Source organism: Orbicella faveolata, unplaced genomic scaffold (genome assembly GCF_042242905.1).
Source record: "Orbicella faveolata isolate gen_17 unplaced genomic scaffold, um_ofav_v1 contig_47, whole genome shotgun sequence".
NCBI classification, from domain to species: domain Eukaryota; kingdom Metazoa; phylum Cnidaria; class Anthozoa; order Scleractinia; family Merulinidae; genus Orbicella; species Orbicella faveolata.
This window is the reverse complement of record NW_028301577.1, coordinates 13246099-13261434: the sequence shown is the minus strand read 5'-3', so window position 1 is coordinate 13261434 and position 15336 is coordinate 13246099. Positions and strand designations below refer to the sequence as shown.

Here is a 15336-nt window from a genome sequence, read left to right as displayed (position 1 = left end):
ATACATGAGGAGAATGCAGTTGAAGTGTAACACCAGTGCAAAAAGTGTAACATCAGTGCAAAAAGTGTAACACCAGTGCAAATTACACATCGTAATTCTAGATTATGATTGACTGAAAAAAATAGGAAATTTTCTAAGGCAATGATATCAAATAAAATGATGACGAAAATTTAGTGCAGAAATTTTGAAAAAAGTTTTCTCGAATGAGAAAAAATGGCTTCAAGAAAGGTCTTAAGGCATTTCCTCCAGGCAAATTTTTTTCATGTTTATATTATTAATAAGTAATCATACAGTTTTTCTCGTTCAATTTGGAATTAATTAGCACTTGTGAGTTTTTAAAAAAGCCGAAATTGCACTCGCCAAAGCGGCTCATGCAATTTCAGCTTTTTGAAAAACTCACTCGTGCAAATTAATTCCAAATTGAACTTGAAACCGTATGATTACCTATACTAATCAGCATATAATCAAGACAAAGTAAATTGCACAGTACACGGAGGAGCCAGAGTGCCTAAAGCTAGATTAACTTCGTACGAGAATGCGCCAGTCGGATCACAAAAAAAAGTCTCCGTTGTACGTATTAACCAGTGTGTAAGCAGGCTAATGAAACTGATATGAGAGAAAACATGAGGTTTTGTTCAAGGGCAAACAAGGTGTTTCGCAACACGGATCAGGGTACTACTCGAATTGAAGACACACCTGGAAAATAAAGTGCACGGGATCTACCAGTTGTTTTCAACTAGTTTAATCAGCACAAGCTAGCTAGTCAACTGAAAGCAAAGGCATACATGTGGGTTGACAATAGCAATTCTAAAAAATCGGATCTAACCTAAAAAACGAAACAGCAAAAAACATTCTCCAACATTGTCGATATACTCACAATTCTGCAAGGCGTAATCCCGTTTAAGACGCGCTATTTTCCTACTTTTGTACGAAGAGCACAAACACACTGTTTTCGATAAAAGGATTACTTTCTACTGATCTCTTGATATCCTACTCGCACCAATCCACGAACGAGAGCCATAATCCGATTGGCTACTAAAGCAAAAGTGGCGGGAATCTCGCGTGTTCGGTTTTATCACCAAGAAAACAAACATAATGTCTAAAAATAAACAAAACTCTCAACGAAGTGCAAAACACAAGGCTGTCCGTAATCCGTGATAGGTGGGTGTCCATATTAAGTGGGTGTCCATAGAGCGAGGTTGTTACTACAACTAGTTAACGAACAGTACACAAAAATTAGTAAAACCCTTAGTTTCTAGATTTTCTCCTTTTCCTCTCCACTTAAATCCCATCTCTTATCTCTTTGGAGACTGTGGTCACTGTGTCATCTGTTCCAAAAATATACATCGGCTCTTTTGTTTAATCACCACTACTGGAATTCTTAGAAAACTTCAACGGAGAACTTCGTGAATTCTTAATCATGTATAAGAGCAGCGGATAAAGGCATCAGCAACTATGGTGTTCTCCCATTTGGTGTCCTAATTAACCGGTTTCGGCTATACGCAGGAGGGTGGGGGGGGGACTTCCATATAAAAAGGACGGGGGTGCTCGTTGGAAACTTTGAAAATAACCCCTAAGAGGTACCCCCCGGGTTGGGGTGTGTGGCTCGCTTCCCAAAACCCCTACCCTATTTATGACCAAAATCTGCGATTTTCCCTACCCTATTTATGACCTGAAAAAGTAGCTTCTCCTAAAATTCGTGGGATTTTCTGGCAATTCATCTATTGAGAACCTATTCTAAAACGGTAGTGAATACTTTCTAGATTTTTTCCTTTAATCCTCTACCCCATATTATCTGCATGTAGGGAAAAGGCCAGCCAACTATTTTGGCCATCATCCTCAGAGCATCGATCGTTCAGAGCGACAGGTTTAGTTTTGCAGAGGTCACACGTCCAGTCAGGCTCCAGTTAGTGTTACATTCCTGCGTGACACTGGGAATGGCAAGGTGACACTGACACGCAATCAAATTAGATACCACAGAGTGTCTTACGACCACTTGTACCGTCATCTTGGAGTAGTTTGGTACGATGTTGAGGGCCTTGAAGGGCTACCATCACCTGAAATTTAAATCTTTTGTCGAAGAGGCCTGAACTTCAACTCAAGGTTCGAAATAAGTCACGCAACATCTTTTGTGGACTCAGCTGTTTCCCAAGGCTATCCCATTACGCAAAGCGTGTTTACCCTGCAGCTGTCGATCACGGAATTTGTGCACTTGAAGAAAACGGACACGACTTGTGTTTTCTGGTCGTGATGGCAGCTCCCACAGGGCAGAACTATGCTATGAGTCAAGGCCAGTATCCACCAAACTATCCACCGAATTATCCGCCGAATTATCCGCCGAATTATCCACCTCAACAGCCCGGCTATTACCAACAACCACCGCCACCAGGGCAATATCCACCGTCCCAGCCCTACTATCAGGTATTACGATTTCTAATTTTACGGAATTTTATGTCGCTGTTTTGATAATAAGCTTATAACTTATGTAGCAACTTTCAAATAGCTTTCCAACTTCAACACTGTACCCTCGCAAGCAAATCCTCGTGATATCTTTCAAAACAAAGAGCAATTAAGAACTCTGTATTTTCGGCCAAGTATCGTTCAGTTGATCATGCAGCTAATGACATCACAAGTAAGTTGGCGCGTGATTAATGTCAAAATTCATTAAAATCTTGAAATTCAGAAGGACATAAATTCGTGAAATGATGTGAATTTATTTAAGCCTTTCATTGTAGTAAAAGAACACGATTTCACTAAAACATGAATTGGCCAAGAAATATATTTATTTAAAAAGGTATAAATGTAAATGACGTCACCTATTGGCTAGTGAAACAAAGAGTTCCTTTGTTTCTTTTTCCTCTAATTCATTAAAAACTCTGAATTCCACTTAAGTGTAGCATGTTCTGAATACCTCTAAGTAGTGTAAAGTTGGATCTGCCTTCTATTATTTCTCTGCAAACTTTTGATCATACTGCAAAACATAACATTCATTGAAGCAGTAGGCAGAACCATTAACTATAAAAAGGTTATCAAAACCCTGCCAATAAGACTTTCTCAAATGTTAATTGATAGTTATGCGATATTTAGTGCTTTTATTTTACTTTGGCGAAAAACTAAAGTCACTAAAGTGCCATGAACTGCTAGAAAAAGGATGGCATGGGATGTTTTTCTTACCCAAGATTTGGGCATGTTACAGACCGGATTTTCACGTATTAACGCTGACATGGGATGATTTAGGTCCAGTTCTAACGTCATGCTTCTGCCATGCTATTGCAATTTAGGTTAGACTGTAGCCCATCAGAGACACGATCTCATTCAGACGTCATGCCAGAGTTGTACAAAATTAGGATTTATTGAAGCCATATAACAACATTCTCCTCAAAACTCCCTGTGGGAATGCAGTCCTGCCAAAATACATTAAAATTATTTGTGAATTTTGATTGATTTGGGAGAAGCTAGTGTTTGAAGTATGCTTCTATACCAGAATAATTTTGTACAACAGAGCTTGTTGATTGAAGACATTATTGATCATCAGATCTATACACACAACTTAAGCAGTTGTGAAATTAAAGGCTGAACAAGAAATTCAGGCTTGAATGGGATTCAAACCCATGACCTCTGTGATACCGGTGCAGTGTTCTGCCAACTGAGCTATCAAGCCAACTGGGAGCTGGTCATGTGAGTTTGTAATATACCATAGATGGTGAAGATGCAAGTGAAAGATCATATATTTGAAATGCAGAGAAAGATATGAAGACATGATTGATCCTTGTAGGTGTCTGTATTAGCAGGAGTTGTTTCCATACATTTTTTTCTAGTTTCCGCTGGAAATTTAGCTTCGGTTCATAATAACAGGTGTCCATAATAGCGAGGTGTCCACAGGGTATGAGTTGACTGTCTGTTTTTTTTATTGGTCAAAGAGATGATGTGGGAGGATGCATGAGTGTATATGAGCCTTGTATTGGTACATAAACCTTGTATTTTCAAGACGGAACAGGTAGCTACTGTTGTTTTGACTCAGGAATTTAAAGTCTACCTATTGCGGCCGTAAGAGCCCTGGATGCACATATTTCAGGCAAAATATGAGAATGACTGGTCAAACATGGGTAACATGTACTCCACTACCTAGTGCTCAAATTTTATTTTATTTTTCAGTCAAGCATTTAGAATTTTAGTAAATAAGTGAAATATTGTCTGACTGTCGCAAATAATGAATCTGAAGCTTGTGTATGATAGTCAAACTAAAGTTGAAAGTTGAAAGTTTCTGCTGCAATCAACAGATTATTAAGAGTAATGTTGTGTACAGCAAATTAGGTCAAACACAAGGTGGGAGATTTTAGCAGCAATTAGTAGCGGTAGTATTATCGGTAGATTAATTTTAATATTAGTAGCAATTAAATGTTAGGACTGCAGCTAGTGCGGGTACTTGCCTTGCCTTATGTCAGCTAGTTCCCTGTATATGCAATACATGTAAATAACGTTCAACCATTGGTCTGACTGATGTCTTTTTGTTGAATGTTCTTTTAGGCTGGATATGGTGCACCAGGAACAGTGATTCAACAGCCTGTTATCTCTCTTCCGCAACCAATAATTCTCAAACAGCTGCCGGTATCAATGCGCTGCCCCCATTGTGGAGCAACTATTGTCACCAAGATAGACCATCGAGTTGGCAACACTACCTTTATGTACTGTCTTATGCTTAGTTTGTTTGGGTAAGCATGTCTGATATTTAAGGTCACTATCAGTCCAGATATTTATCCTGTATTGTTTTTGTTTCTGTTAATTTTGTGAAATTATTTAAGGAGGCAGCACAGTCGAGTGGTTAGGGCACTGGACTTGAAATCCAGAGGTCATGGGTTTAAGTCCCATTCTGACCACAAGCTGGTGTTGTTCTTGGTAGTCATGAGTTCAACTCCTCAGTTACACTTGTAAATAGCCAACTGGTCCACCTCCTGCCAGTTGGGATCTTAACTACATTATGTCAATTTACATTGTATTTGTTTCATCATTTGTAATTCCATTGGCCCTAAAAAAAAAACCATTGGGGGAGTGGTCAATTTATTTTTATTTATTATTTTAAAACCAAGGTCCGAAGTTCAAGGTCCAAAAAGTTTCATAAGAGGCAAGGACAAGGAGAATTAGGAAAATGATAAAGGGACAACTTCTAATAAATGTTTTACTTTCTAAGATGCCTACTGGTTTTCTTTTCTTTTGACTTGTTGCAGACTTGTTCTCGAACCTATCGAGCATTGTTTGCAGTCAATTTCTGGAATTGACTTCAATTTATCGTTACAAAATAAAATAGATTTTTACCAGAAGTGGGATGAAACAAACATATTTATAAAAACAACATGCAGGTGTCAAGTTCTCTAAGGTTTCTCTCAGAAAACATCATCTGTTCCTGAAGGCTTTTTAAGTTTACATTATAACATTTTGTTTTTTGCAGATGTTGTTGTATTCCATTTTGTACAGACTGTGCAAAAGATGTTGGGCACCAATGTCCGAATTGTCGTAAAGATCTTGGTGTCTATAAGCGTCCGATCATTGAGTCTGGTGGAGGTGGTGGTCCGTCAGGGACTGGGTACGACAGAAGCAATGCACATGGCCCAGCAGATAGTTATGTGCCCCCAACAGAGACGCTGTCAGCTGACTAAAGCAAAATTAGGAAATAAACATTGACGAGGACTCATTTGCCAGGACTGTGCGGAAATGCTCAAACATGATCGTCATCATCCATTATGCAAACAGAAATACATGTTAGTTAGATAGTTAAGCTTACATAGTTCCCATAGGCCTTGAAATAATAGTCTTTGAAATTTACCAAACCCATACAAAGTCGTTGAAAATGAAAAGAAAAAGAAAAATAGAACTTCTCACAAGCTGCAGGAATAAAAAGTACTTGAATGCATGAGAAGCTGAAAATTTGCCACTGAAATTTGGCAGGGGCAGCTGAATGGATATGGATGATACCAAATTCATTTATAATAAGTGATTATTATTGAAAGTTTTAAAGTTCCTAATATGATTGGTAACTGTCAATGTGCTTCTCATTCTGAGGAAAACGAACTCGTTTGTAAAAACAAAAGGTGTGAAATCTGTACCTGTAGACATTGAAAATAGTAATTGCTGCTTCCGAAGACTGAAGAGATGAATTAACTACTTTGTAAAATGAAAAATAAATATAACACAGGCTGTGATTGGATAGCATTTATAACAAGAAGATCTGTTAGATCTTATAACCGCGCTTTTAAAATTTAACTGTTTTCTTAGTACTACAGTCGCAATGCAGTGCATATTCCAAAGCAATCTTTGATGATTCATTGATTACTGTAGACATCACAGTACTTGATTAACATAAACTCTATTATCGCACCATCAGTCGTAGCCGTTGTGACATCTCCGATGACGTAATAGTCTTAATCTGGAAGTTTCTTCGGGATATGTATGGGCATGAAGATACGAACACTATTACAAACCGCTTTCTTTCTTTAAAGTCACGATTAAATTTAATTGTTTTTTTCCCTTGAGTTAAGGGTTAGCAAAGAAGTCACACGAGTCACATAATTCAAGAATTGCGTTATCTACGGCTATCTTTAGTACGGTGGTTATTTCCCTATCAATGACGTAGTCTTTGCACGTTCTGACACGTTCTTTGCTTGGCTTCCAAACATTTAATTTTCTTTCCGATCTATGAACTCGCTGCGATGAAACAGTCAAAGGATTTACTTCATTTGCCTAAAACCGCAAGAAATACTCGCAAAATTACAAATAAATTAATGACCGTCGCTTCTGCCGAAATAAACTTGCAAAGTAAACACGATCTTATTTGTCACGTAGCGAAAGTGAAAGCTGCAACGTCAGCGCATTCCATGGCTGACGTAATACCTTTTTATGGGGCGCCGTACTGGACAATATTACGAACATTTCTTAAACATGCTTAACTCCTACTTAGCGTGACATACTTTATATTCTGTATGGTCATTATCATATAACCATGCCAAAATCTAAATAAAGAAGCTCAACTTACTTCATATTCTGTATGGTCATTGTCATATAACCATGCCAAATTCTAAATAAATATGCTTAACTTACTTTATATTCTGTATGGTCATTGTCATATAACCATGCCAAATTCTAAATAAATATGCTTAAATTACTTCATATTCTGTATGGTCATTGTCATATAACCATGCGAAATTCTAAATAAATATGCTTAACTTACTTTACATTCTTTCAGGTCTTTGTCATATAATCATGCCCATATACACTTATATTGAGCATTCTAAACTTCCATGCGTATGCAGTATGGTATGATGCACCACGCGCTTTATATGCTGATTTTGTAACCAGGTCTCTCGCGGCCAGTGACGGAACCAAAATGGCGGCTCTAGGTGGCATTGCTGGGTCAGAGAATCGACTCATATCATTTTTTGAACGGACAAAAGCACTACTTGCCGAGGCAGAACAATGCATTTATATATTTTCATCTGCTGGGGACATAGACAGAATAGAAATGTTACACGAGAGGCTTTCAGAGGCTGGGGAAACTGTTTTTATTTTGAAAGAGAGCGCTTCCGAACTCATCAGTTCGGATCGTGATTTAAAAATGGCAAATTTTCATAGCAACATGGATGAGCTGTCCACACACTTGACAAGACTGCGAGTCTATTTTGAGAATATGGCAGATTATTTAAGTGAAGACACAGTAAATGTGCCAGCCCACCAATGCAAGAGGGAGTACACAGGTATGAGAGGTCAACCGAAACTGGAGGTTTCCAAAAGGCAAATACAGTTTCTCCGCGAGTTGCACTTTCCTTGGGTCAGAATAGCGGAACTTCTCGGAATCTCCACAAAAACCCTAACAAGAAGGCGGCAAGAGTTTCAAATCGATGGCGAGGAAGAGATGAACTGGTCGTCTGCTGGAAATGGCGCACTAAGGGAAATCATGCAAGAAATAATGACGGTCACTCCTGGAATTGGTCAAACCCGAATGTTAGGTGCATTACATAGCAGGGGAATACGAGTGCAACGATGGAAAGTCAGAGAAATGATGCGCGAGCTGGATCCAGTTGGAACAGCACTTCGGTGGAGAGGAACCATATGTAGACGAAAGTACAATGTACAATGTCCAAATGCGCTCTGGCACATCGACGGAAATCACAAGATGATACGCTGGCGATTTGTGGTACACACGGCTATTGATGGATATTCCAGGTTGATACCATATGTGTACTGTGCAGACAATAACAAATCAGATACCGTACTTGAACTGTTTCAGAATGCCTGCCAATCTTATGGCATACCTTCAAGAGTTAGAAGTGACCATGGTCTTGAAAACATGGGCGTGGCCCGAATGATGTTGGAGTGCCGGGGAGTCAACAGAGGAAGCATGATAACCGGAAGTTCTGTGCACAATCAAAGAGTTGAACGGCTTCATAGGGATGTAACCAGTGGTGTCCTCAAAAGTTATATCGACGAGTTAACATGATGGAAACTTCTGGCCTATTAGACCCTGTTAATGAAGTTCATTTGATATCACTTCATCTTGTGTATTTGCAGGAAATTAACAAATCTCTGGAAGAATTTACCAGACAATGGAATTACCATGGTCTTAGCACAGAAGGTGGTTCATCTCCTCTCCAGCTTTGGACTGAGGGCATTCTGAGAACTGCAACAGACAGGAACTCGCCTTTAGATGTTATTTTAACAGAGGAAGAATTAGTTTGGTACGGAGTAGATGAAGATGACAGTTCTGTTACAGAAGAGGACCAAGAGGTAGTTGTTCCAAGTAGTAACATACCTCTGAGTGGAAGTCAACTAGACCACCTTCATTCCCTAATACCCACAAACCTGAGAAAGGACGAAAGAATCCTCAAATATGTTGAGCTTGTTGGGGTTGTTCATGCTATGCATCAGGAATAATTAGAACATAACTATTGTATGGGGAGTAACTTGAGGAAAAGTAACAGGTCCTTTTAGAGGACTGGGAAAAGTAATGTCAGTACCAAAAAATGCTTGCTCAGTAGTGGAAAAAAACGACATATGGAGGTTCAGTCTGGGTTTGCTAAGTTAATTTCAAGTTTAGAAATTTATTTGTATACAATCTTGCCATAACTGGGAATAACTGGATCAGTGTCTTCCACTCATTTCACAAGACCCAGGAATTCTTTTCTCTTTTCTCTCACAGCAGCAGATGTAGCATGTGAGTTCAGTAAAGAAACAATTTGCAAATGCCACACAGTATTGACAACTAAGGTTTTCTTTCAAATTGTTTTTTTTTAATTTACTGGTATTTCCATTGTGTTTGAGGTTACCGCTTAAATTTGTCTTTTAACATCACAGTTAGTTAATGTTGTTGTTTTTGGCATCAGCAGCACCAAAACAGGTCACTAGGTAATCATTAGACAGCTAAGATCCTATAAAGACAAACAAGCAGGACAGTCAGGTCCATGTGTTGCTGTATTGAGGGACTCCAACTGAGTTATTCATGTTTAAATTCACTCAATAGCATCTTTTACAAATTATATTATTACCCTTGGCAAAAAACTAAGGGTACCTTGGTTATGTGGAGACTTAAGTGAGTCTTGTTACAAATTGAGGAAGCATAAAATGGCAAATAAAACACAACATTTATTGTCACTTTGTCATTTTTTTCCACTGTTACACAAAAAAGTTGTTTGTCATGCAACACTACAAGTAAGTAAATTACATGGGGATGCAGGTGCTCCCTGCTCATGAACAAACATTGTGAACAGCTACAGCATCATTTCCTGATCAATCCAAATTTAAGGATAGCTAGCTTCAAAACAACTCAAAACTACTGGTGAAAATGACTTAACACTGTGGTTTCATGAGTGCATGTTCCCTGAATATTCTCTTTTAATAGTCAATGCCAGTGAAAGTACAGTATGAAAGTTAAAAAATGGTCATACATGTACATGAACTTCTGCAATTCACACATCACGTTAAATCTTAATTATTAATTAAACCTTGAAGGACTAGGGTTCTACATGTAGAAATTTCAATGGGCACAACAATAAATGTCAACATTAACATGTGGCTGAAATACTTCTTAAAAAATCAATGTGACAACAACAAATGCCATTGAATTTTTAAGTGGGAAAATATTCCTCTAAAAAGTGAGGAACTGAACTCTAACATTTACATGCTAACTACAATGTCACGACTGAATAAACCGGTGGATATGAATTACACACAGTTAAAGGATTTCTTTGCAGAACTAATGAGAGCATTCAGCAATAAACTGAAACTTTCTTCACTTTCAAAGTGATTTGGAAGAGTTAATGAAAGCAAACATGTTGATGCAAAAATAGAAGGAACATTGTCAAATTTTACATTGATTCTACTTAGTCCAAAGTTGGGCAAACCAGAGGAACCAGTGACAAAAAAGACAAAATTTTCCAACATTTGAATATCAGCCTTACGTAAGTACTGTTTAAGGTAATTTGCAACAGTTCTGTCATCTTCACTCATCTCAGATGGAAACTGTAGTACATCAACCAATTGTGCTGCACTCAACCTACTATCACTGCTGGGCACAAACAGCTTCTCAAACATGTCAGGGTACTCTGCCATTTTAGCACGAAAGCCAAGTACAGCCAGTCCTTCTCCAAGCTGATCTAGAACAATCTTGGGTCGGCTTATGACATCATGAATTATTATCCCTTGGATGACCCTCATTTTGTTGTCATTCTGAAAAAAAAAATCATCTGTTGTAGTGTTGGGTATAAAGACCTGCTGTGGTAGCTGGGGACACTCAATAAACTATTATTGTAAAATGGAAAAAGGAACTTGCCTTCAATCAAAAATTTGAAAGAAATCAGTTTCTAATATTATTATCCTTTGAAGACTTACAGATAAAACTACCGACATGCCACACTCTGACAAAAAACTAGCCACTTCTTCTTGGTCCAGTGTGGCGACATCTTCAGCCTGAGCAATCTGTTAACAAGAAAACTCCTGGTCAATCCTCCCTTTGTTAAGGATATAAATCTGTTCAAGTTTACATTCATTCAATACACAGTGCACAGTGATGCCAGTATCTTTCTTTGTGTGTCTACAGTTTCCTCATACCTAGTTGGGCCAGAAATTATATTGTAAATGTTTTCCACCCTCTGTCCACCCTAACTCTGAATAAAACAAGGAGGCTGACTTCCCTTTTGTTAGTCATCAGCACTTGTTGAAAGATATTAGCACTTACTTAAAGAGCAAACTACTTAAAAAGGGAAGGGACAAAACATTACTATTGGTATGCAAGCACAAATACATGTACAATACCTTGTCAATAAAATTTTTCACAGGCTCCGAGCAGTCTCCATAGTTCAGTGAATCCATTGCTGTATCAACATCCCCCGTTGCTAGGTAGCGATAAACTGAAGGACTAAACACAGGGAAATCAGGACCTCCTTGCAAAATGCTGTGCACAATGATTGTTCCAATGTACTTCATCATACCAGAAGCTACAATGTCAGCATTATAAATGGGACTTTTGTAATTGGTGCCCTGAAAGAACATCTGAGATATAACTTGAAGAAGCTGGCTAAAGAAGTGTCTGGTTACTCCACCCGTGTCCACAGCTGGCTGTCCTGTGTAAAGGACTCTTAGATGCTTTGTAGGATCAAAGCTGGGATCTTTATAGTATGCCATAGCATCATTGAATAAATCTTCTTCGTCAACTTTGAGCTTTTCTTTCTGGGTACTCAAACCTTTCTGAAGTTCCTTTAACACTGTATCCAGGGAATCTGCTTTTTCATTTGCTGGGGAGAAAACAGGCTCCAAAAGGCTATCATCATCATCCTCACCAATGTCACTCTCAAAAGGGAGATTTTGGGAGGAGAGGAAAAGAGCAGCCCGGCTGACACTCCCATGGCAGGTCAGGGCATTCTGCAGTATGCTGGTGCTTTTTCCAGGGAACATATCTTTTAACTGATCTAGCCCCCCTCGATTTATTGCACTGCTGGATAAGGCAGTAGTTGATAGGTATGAAACATTTGACAAACCACTACATTCACCATCATCAGCAATTTCCACTTGTTCAGGAAGGGGTGAACTTGGGCTTGGATTTCCACCTCGTGGATCATGATCAGGACTCTGGGGAGGGCTATCAGTGTCACTATTGAGACTAGCAGAGATATCACATTCTGGTCGAATGTATATGCTCCCTTGTCCAGCAAGGCCAAGAACAGGTGAAGCTGAAAAATGTACACCAGTGGCTAACTTTGGTGTAATTATTTGACCGTAACAGGACTTTACAAATTCAAAGTCTGTTTCTGCAAGAGGTGGGAACAACTCTCTAATTTGAGCTCGAAGGTCTTCTTCCTGCAGAGACTTGTCCACTGGAAATGCATGAACAACAAATCCATTGTTTTCTAACCGACATCGCGTCTGGTGGGTAGGCACTGACTTCGTGTCAGGAGAAGGAAGAAGAACAACATCTTTATGTACTACATCTTTCTTTGCTTTTTTGGCTGGAGGCTTCTTACCTTTAACACATTTGCTATTGGACGACTTGCCACCAAATGATCTTTTTCCAACAGTCGGAAATAAGTTCCTTAACTGTGCGGCCACCGCTGTGCTTTCCACATTTCTGATGCTTGTGTTGTTTACATTCACAGTCTGACTTGATGATGGCGTTCTCGTCGACAGTATTCCCGATTCACGAGGCCTTTGATCCAACATTCGTTGTTCAATAGGTTGCACATTACTATCATTGAAATTTTGCAGTAATGATCTTGCCTGACGAGCGATATTTGATAACGCTTCTCGGAAATCTTCGCTTCTTTCCTCCATTACTGAAAGCACGTGATAAAAGCATCCAACATGGCAGTCTTGTAGGGGCCGAGGGAGATCTGGTGACGTATTTGTCATAACAAGCGCGCGGTGCATCATACCATACTGCATACGCATGGAAGTTTAGAATGCTCAATATAAGTGTATTTGGGCATGGTTATATGACAAAGACCAGAAAGAATGTAAAGTAAGTTAAGCATATTTATTTAGAATTTGGCATGGTTATATGACAATGACCATACAGAATATAAAGTAAGTTGAGCATCTTTATTTAGATTTTGGCATGGTTATATGACAATGACCATACAGAATATAGAGTATGTCACGCTAAATAGGCGTTGAGCATGTTTAAGAAATGTTCGTAATATTGTCCAGTACGGCGCCCCATACCTTTTTCCAGCGTATTTATTATTCCCTTTAAATCCAACGCTTTGATAAAGCGAAAAGAAAATATATTTTACCCACAAAAAAGAAAACAATATCCGTAAAATTGTTCGTGTGTTTATGTTTTAACAGCTTCTGGCGGAAAAACATCACACGTTGCGTGACTCAAAGTTTGGCCGAGCGGAGGTCTGCGTCTGGTCACCGACAAAAAAAATACAAACAAGAAGATCTGTTAGATCTTATAACCGCGCTTTGGAAACTTAACTGTTTGCTTACCACTACAGTCGCAACGCAGTGCACATTCCAAAGCAGTCCTTGATGATTCGTTTGTTACTGTAGACATCACATCACTTGATCAACACAAACTCTATTATTGCACCATCAGTCGTAACCGGTGTGAAATCTCCGATGACGTAATAGTCTTAATCTGGAACTTTCTTCGGGATACGTATGGGCATGAAGATACGAACACTATTAACAACAGCTTTCTTTCTTAAAAATCACGATTAAATTAAATTATTTTTTCCCTTGAGTAAAGGGCTAGCAAAGAAGTCACACAAGTCACATAATTCAAGAATTGCGTTATCCACGGCTATCTTTAGTACGGTGGTTATTTCCCTACCAATGACGTAATCCTTGCATGTTCTGACAAGTTCGTTGCTTGGCTTGCAAATATTTAATTTTCCTTCCGATCTATGATCTGGCTGCGATGAAACAGCCAAAGAATTTACTTCATTTGCCTAAAACCACAAGAAATAACGTCGCTTCTGGCGAAATAAACTTGCAAAGTAAACACAATCTTATTTGTCACGTAGCGAAAGTGAAAGCTGCAACGTCAACGCATTCCATGGCTGACGTAATACCTTTTTTTAGCGTGTTTATTATTCCCTTTAAATCCAACGCTTTGATAAAACGAAAAGAAAAAATATTTTTTCCACAAGAAAGAAAACAATATCCGTAAAATTGTCCGTGTATTTATGTTTAAACAGCTTCTGCCGCAAAAACATCACACGTTGCGTGACTCAAAATTTGGCCGAGCGGAGGTCTGCGTCTGGTCACCGACAAAAAAAAAAAAATAACAAGAAGATCTGTTAGATCTTATAACCGCGCTTTTAAAATTTAACTGTTTTCTTAGCACTACAGTCGCAACGCAGTGTACATTCCAAAAGCAATCCTTGATGATTCATTGATTACTGTAGACACCACATTACTTGATCAACACAAACTGTATTATTGCACCATCAGTCGTAACCGGTGTGAAATCTCCGATGACGTAATAGTCTTAATCTGGAACTTTCTTCGGGATACGTATGGGCATGAAGATATGAACACTATTAACAACAGCTTTCTTTCTTAAAAATCACGATTAAATTAAATTGTTTTTTCCCTTGAGTAAAGGGCTAGCAAAGAAGTCACACAAGTCACATAATTCAAGGATTGCGTTATCCACGGCTTTCTTTAGTGCGGTGGTTATTTCCCTACCAATGACGTAATCCTTGCACGTTCTGACAAGTTCGTTGCTTGGCTTGCAAATATTTAATTTTCCTTCTGATCTATGAACTGGCTGCGATGAAACCGTCAAAGGATTTACTTCATTTGCGTAAAACCACAAGAAATACTCGCAAAATTACAAATAAATTAATGACCGTCGCTTCTGCCGAAATAAACTTGCAAAGTAAACACGATCGTATTTGTCACATAGCGAAAGTGAAAGCTGCAACGTCAGGCTGACGTAATACCTTTTTTTAGCGTATTTATTATTCCCTTTAAATCCAACGCTTTGATAAAACGAAAAGAAAATATATTTTACCCACAAAAAAGAAAACAACATCCGTAAAATTGTCCGTGTATTTATGTTTTAACAGCTTCTGGCGGAAAAACATCACACGTTGCGTGACTCAAAGTTTGGCCGAGCGGAGGTCTGCGTCTGGTCACCGACAAAAAAAAACAAGAAGATCTGTTAGATCTTAAAACCGCGCTTTTAAAATTTAACTGTTTTTTTAGCACTACAGTCGCAACGCAGTGCACATTCGAAAGTAATCCTTGATGATTCATTGATTACTGTACACATCACATCACTTGATCAACACAGACTGTACTATTGCACCATCAGTCGTAGCCGTTGCGAAATCTCCGATGACG

The 15336-nt window shown here is 38.7% G+C and overlaps 2 protein-coding genes and 1 long non-coding RNA gene across 3 annotated transcripts; 1 reads left to right on the top strand and 2 right to left on the bottom strand.

Moving 5' to 3' along the window:
* Nucleotides 1-2167: 2167 nt before the first annotated feature.
* LOC110046233 (lipopolysaccharide-induced tumor necrosis factor-alpha factor homolog) lies at nt 2168-6378 on the top strand. Its single transcript, XM_020751919.2, has 3 exons — nt 2168-2421; nt 4528-4712; nt 5447-6378. The coding sequence occupies exons 1-3, from the start codon at nt 2251-2253 to the stop codon at nt 5652-5654; spliced, it is 564 nt and encodes a 187-aa protein (XP_020607578.2). The 5' UTR covers nt 2168-2250; the 3' UTR covers nt 5655-6378.
* Nucleotides 6379-6648: 270 nt separating this feature from the next.
* On the bottom strand, nt 6649-14623 carry LOC149097229 (uncharacterized). Its single transcript, XR_016204132.1, has 2 exons — nt 13201-14623; nt 6649-6885 (listed from the first exon to the last, which is right to left on the bottom strand). It is a non-coding gene; the product is annotated as an uncharacterized LOC149097229 (long non-coding RNA).
* Nucleotides 9611-13137, bottom strand: LOC149097230 (uncharacterized). Its single transcript, XM_089279432.1, has 3 exons — nt 11299-13137; nt 10876-10962; nt 9611-10713 (listed from the first exon to the last, which is right to left on the bottom strand). Exons 1-3 carry the CDS (start codon nt 12925-12927, stop codon nt 10210-10212), a joined length of 2220 nt encoding a protein of 739 aa, XP_089135558.1. The 5' UTR covers nt 12928-13137; the 3' UTR covers nt 9611-10209.
* Nucleotides 14624-15336: the final 713 nt, after the last annotated feature.

What these genes read in the sequence shown, in the direction of transcription:
- LOC149097230 (XM_089279432.1), bottom strand. Translation starts at nt 12,927, where the DNA reads ATGCGTATGCAGTATGGTATGATGCACCGCGCGCTTGTTATGACAAAT. An exon ending in TGAAAAATTTTATTGACAAG is followed by an intron (nt 10,963 to 11,298) that starts GTATTGTACATG and finishes TCTTGTTAACAG; the next exon opens with ATTGCTCAGGCTGAAGATGT. An exon ending in GCATGTCGGTAGTTTTATCT is followed by an intron (nt 10,714 to 10,875) that starts GTAAGTCTTCAA and finishes TTTTTTTTTCAG; the next exon opens with AATGACAACAAAATGAGGGT.
- LOC110046233 (XM_020751919.2), top strand. Translation starts at nt 2,251, where the DNA reads ATGGCAGCTCCCACAGGGCAGAACTATGCTATGAGTCAAGGCCAGTAT. An exon ending in CGTCCCAGCCCTACTATCAG is followed by an intron (nt 2,422 to 4,527) that starts GTATTACGATTT and finishes ATGTTCTTTTAG; the next exon opens with GCTGGATATGGTGCACCAGG. An exon ending in CTTATGCTTAGTTTGTTTGG is followed by an intron (nt 4,713 to 5,446) that starts GTAAGCATGTCT and finishes TGTTTTTTGCAG; the next exon opens with ATGTTGTTGTATTCCATTTT.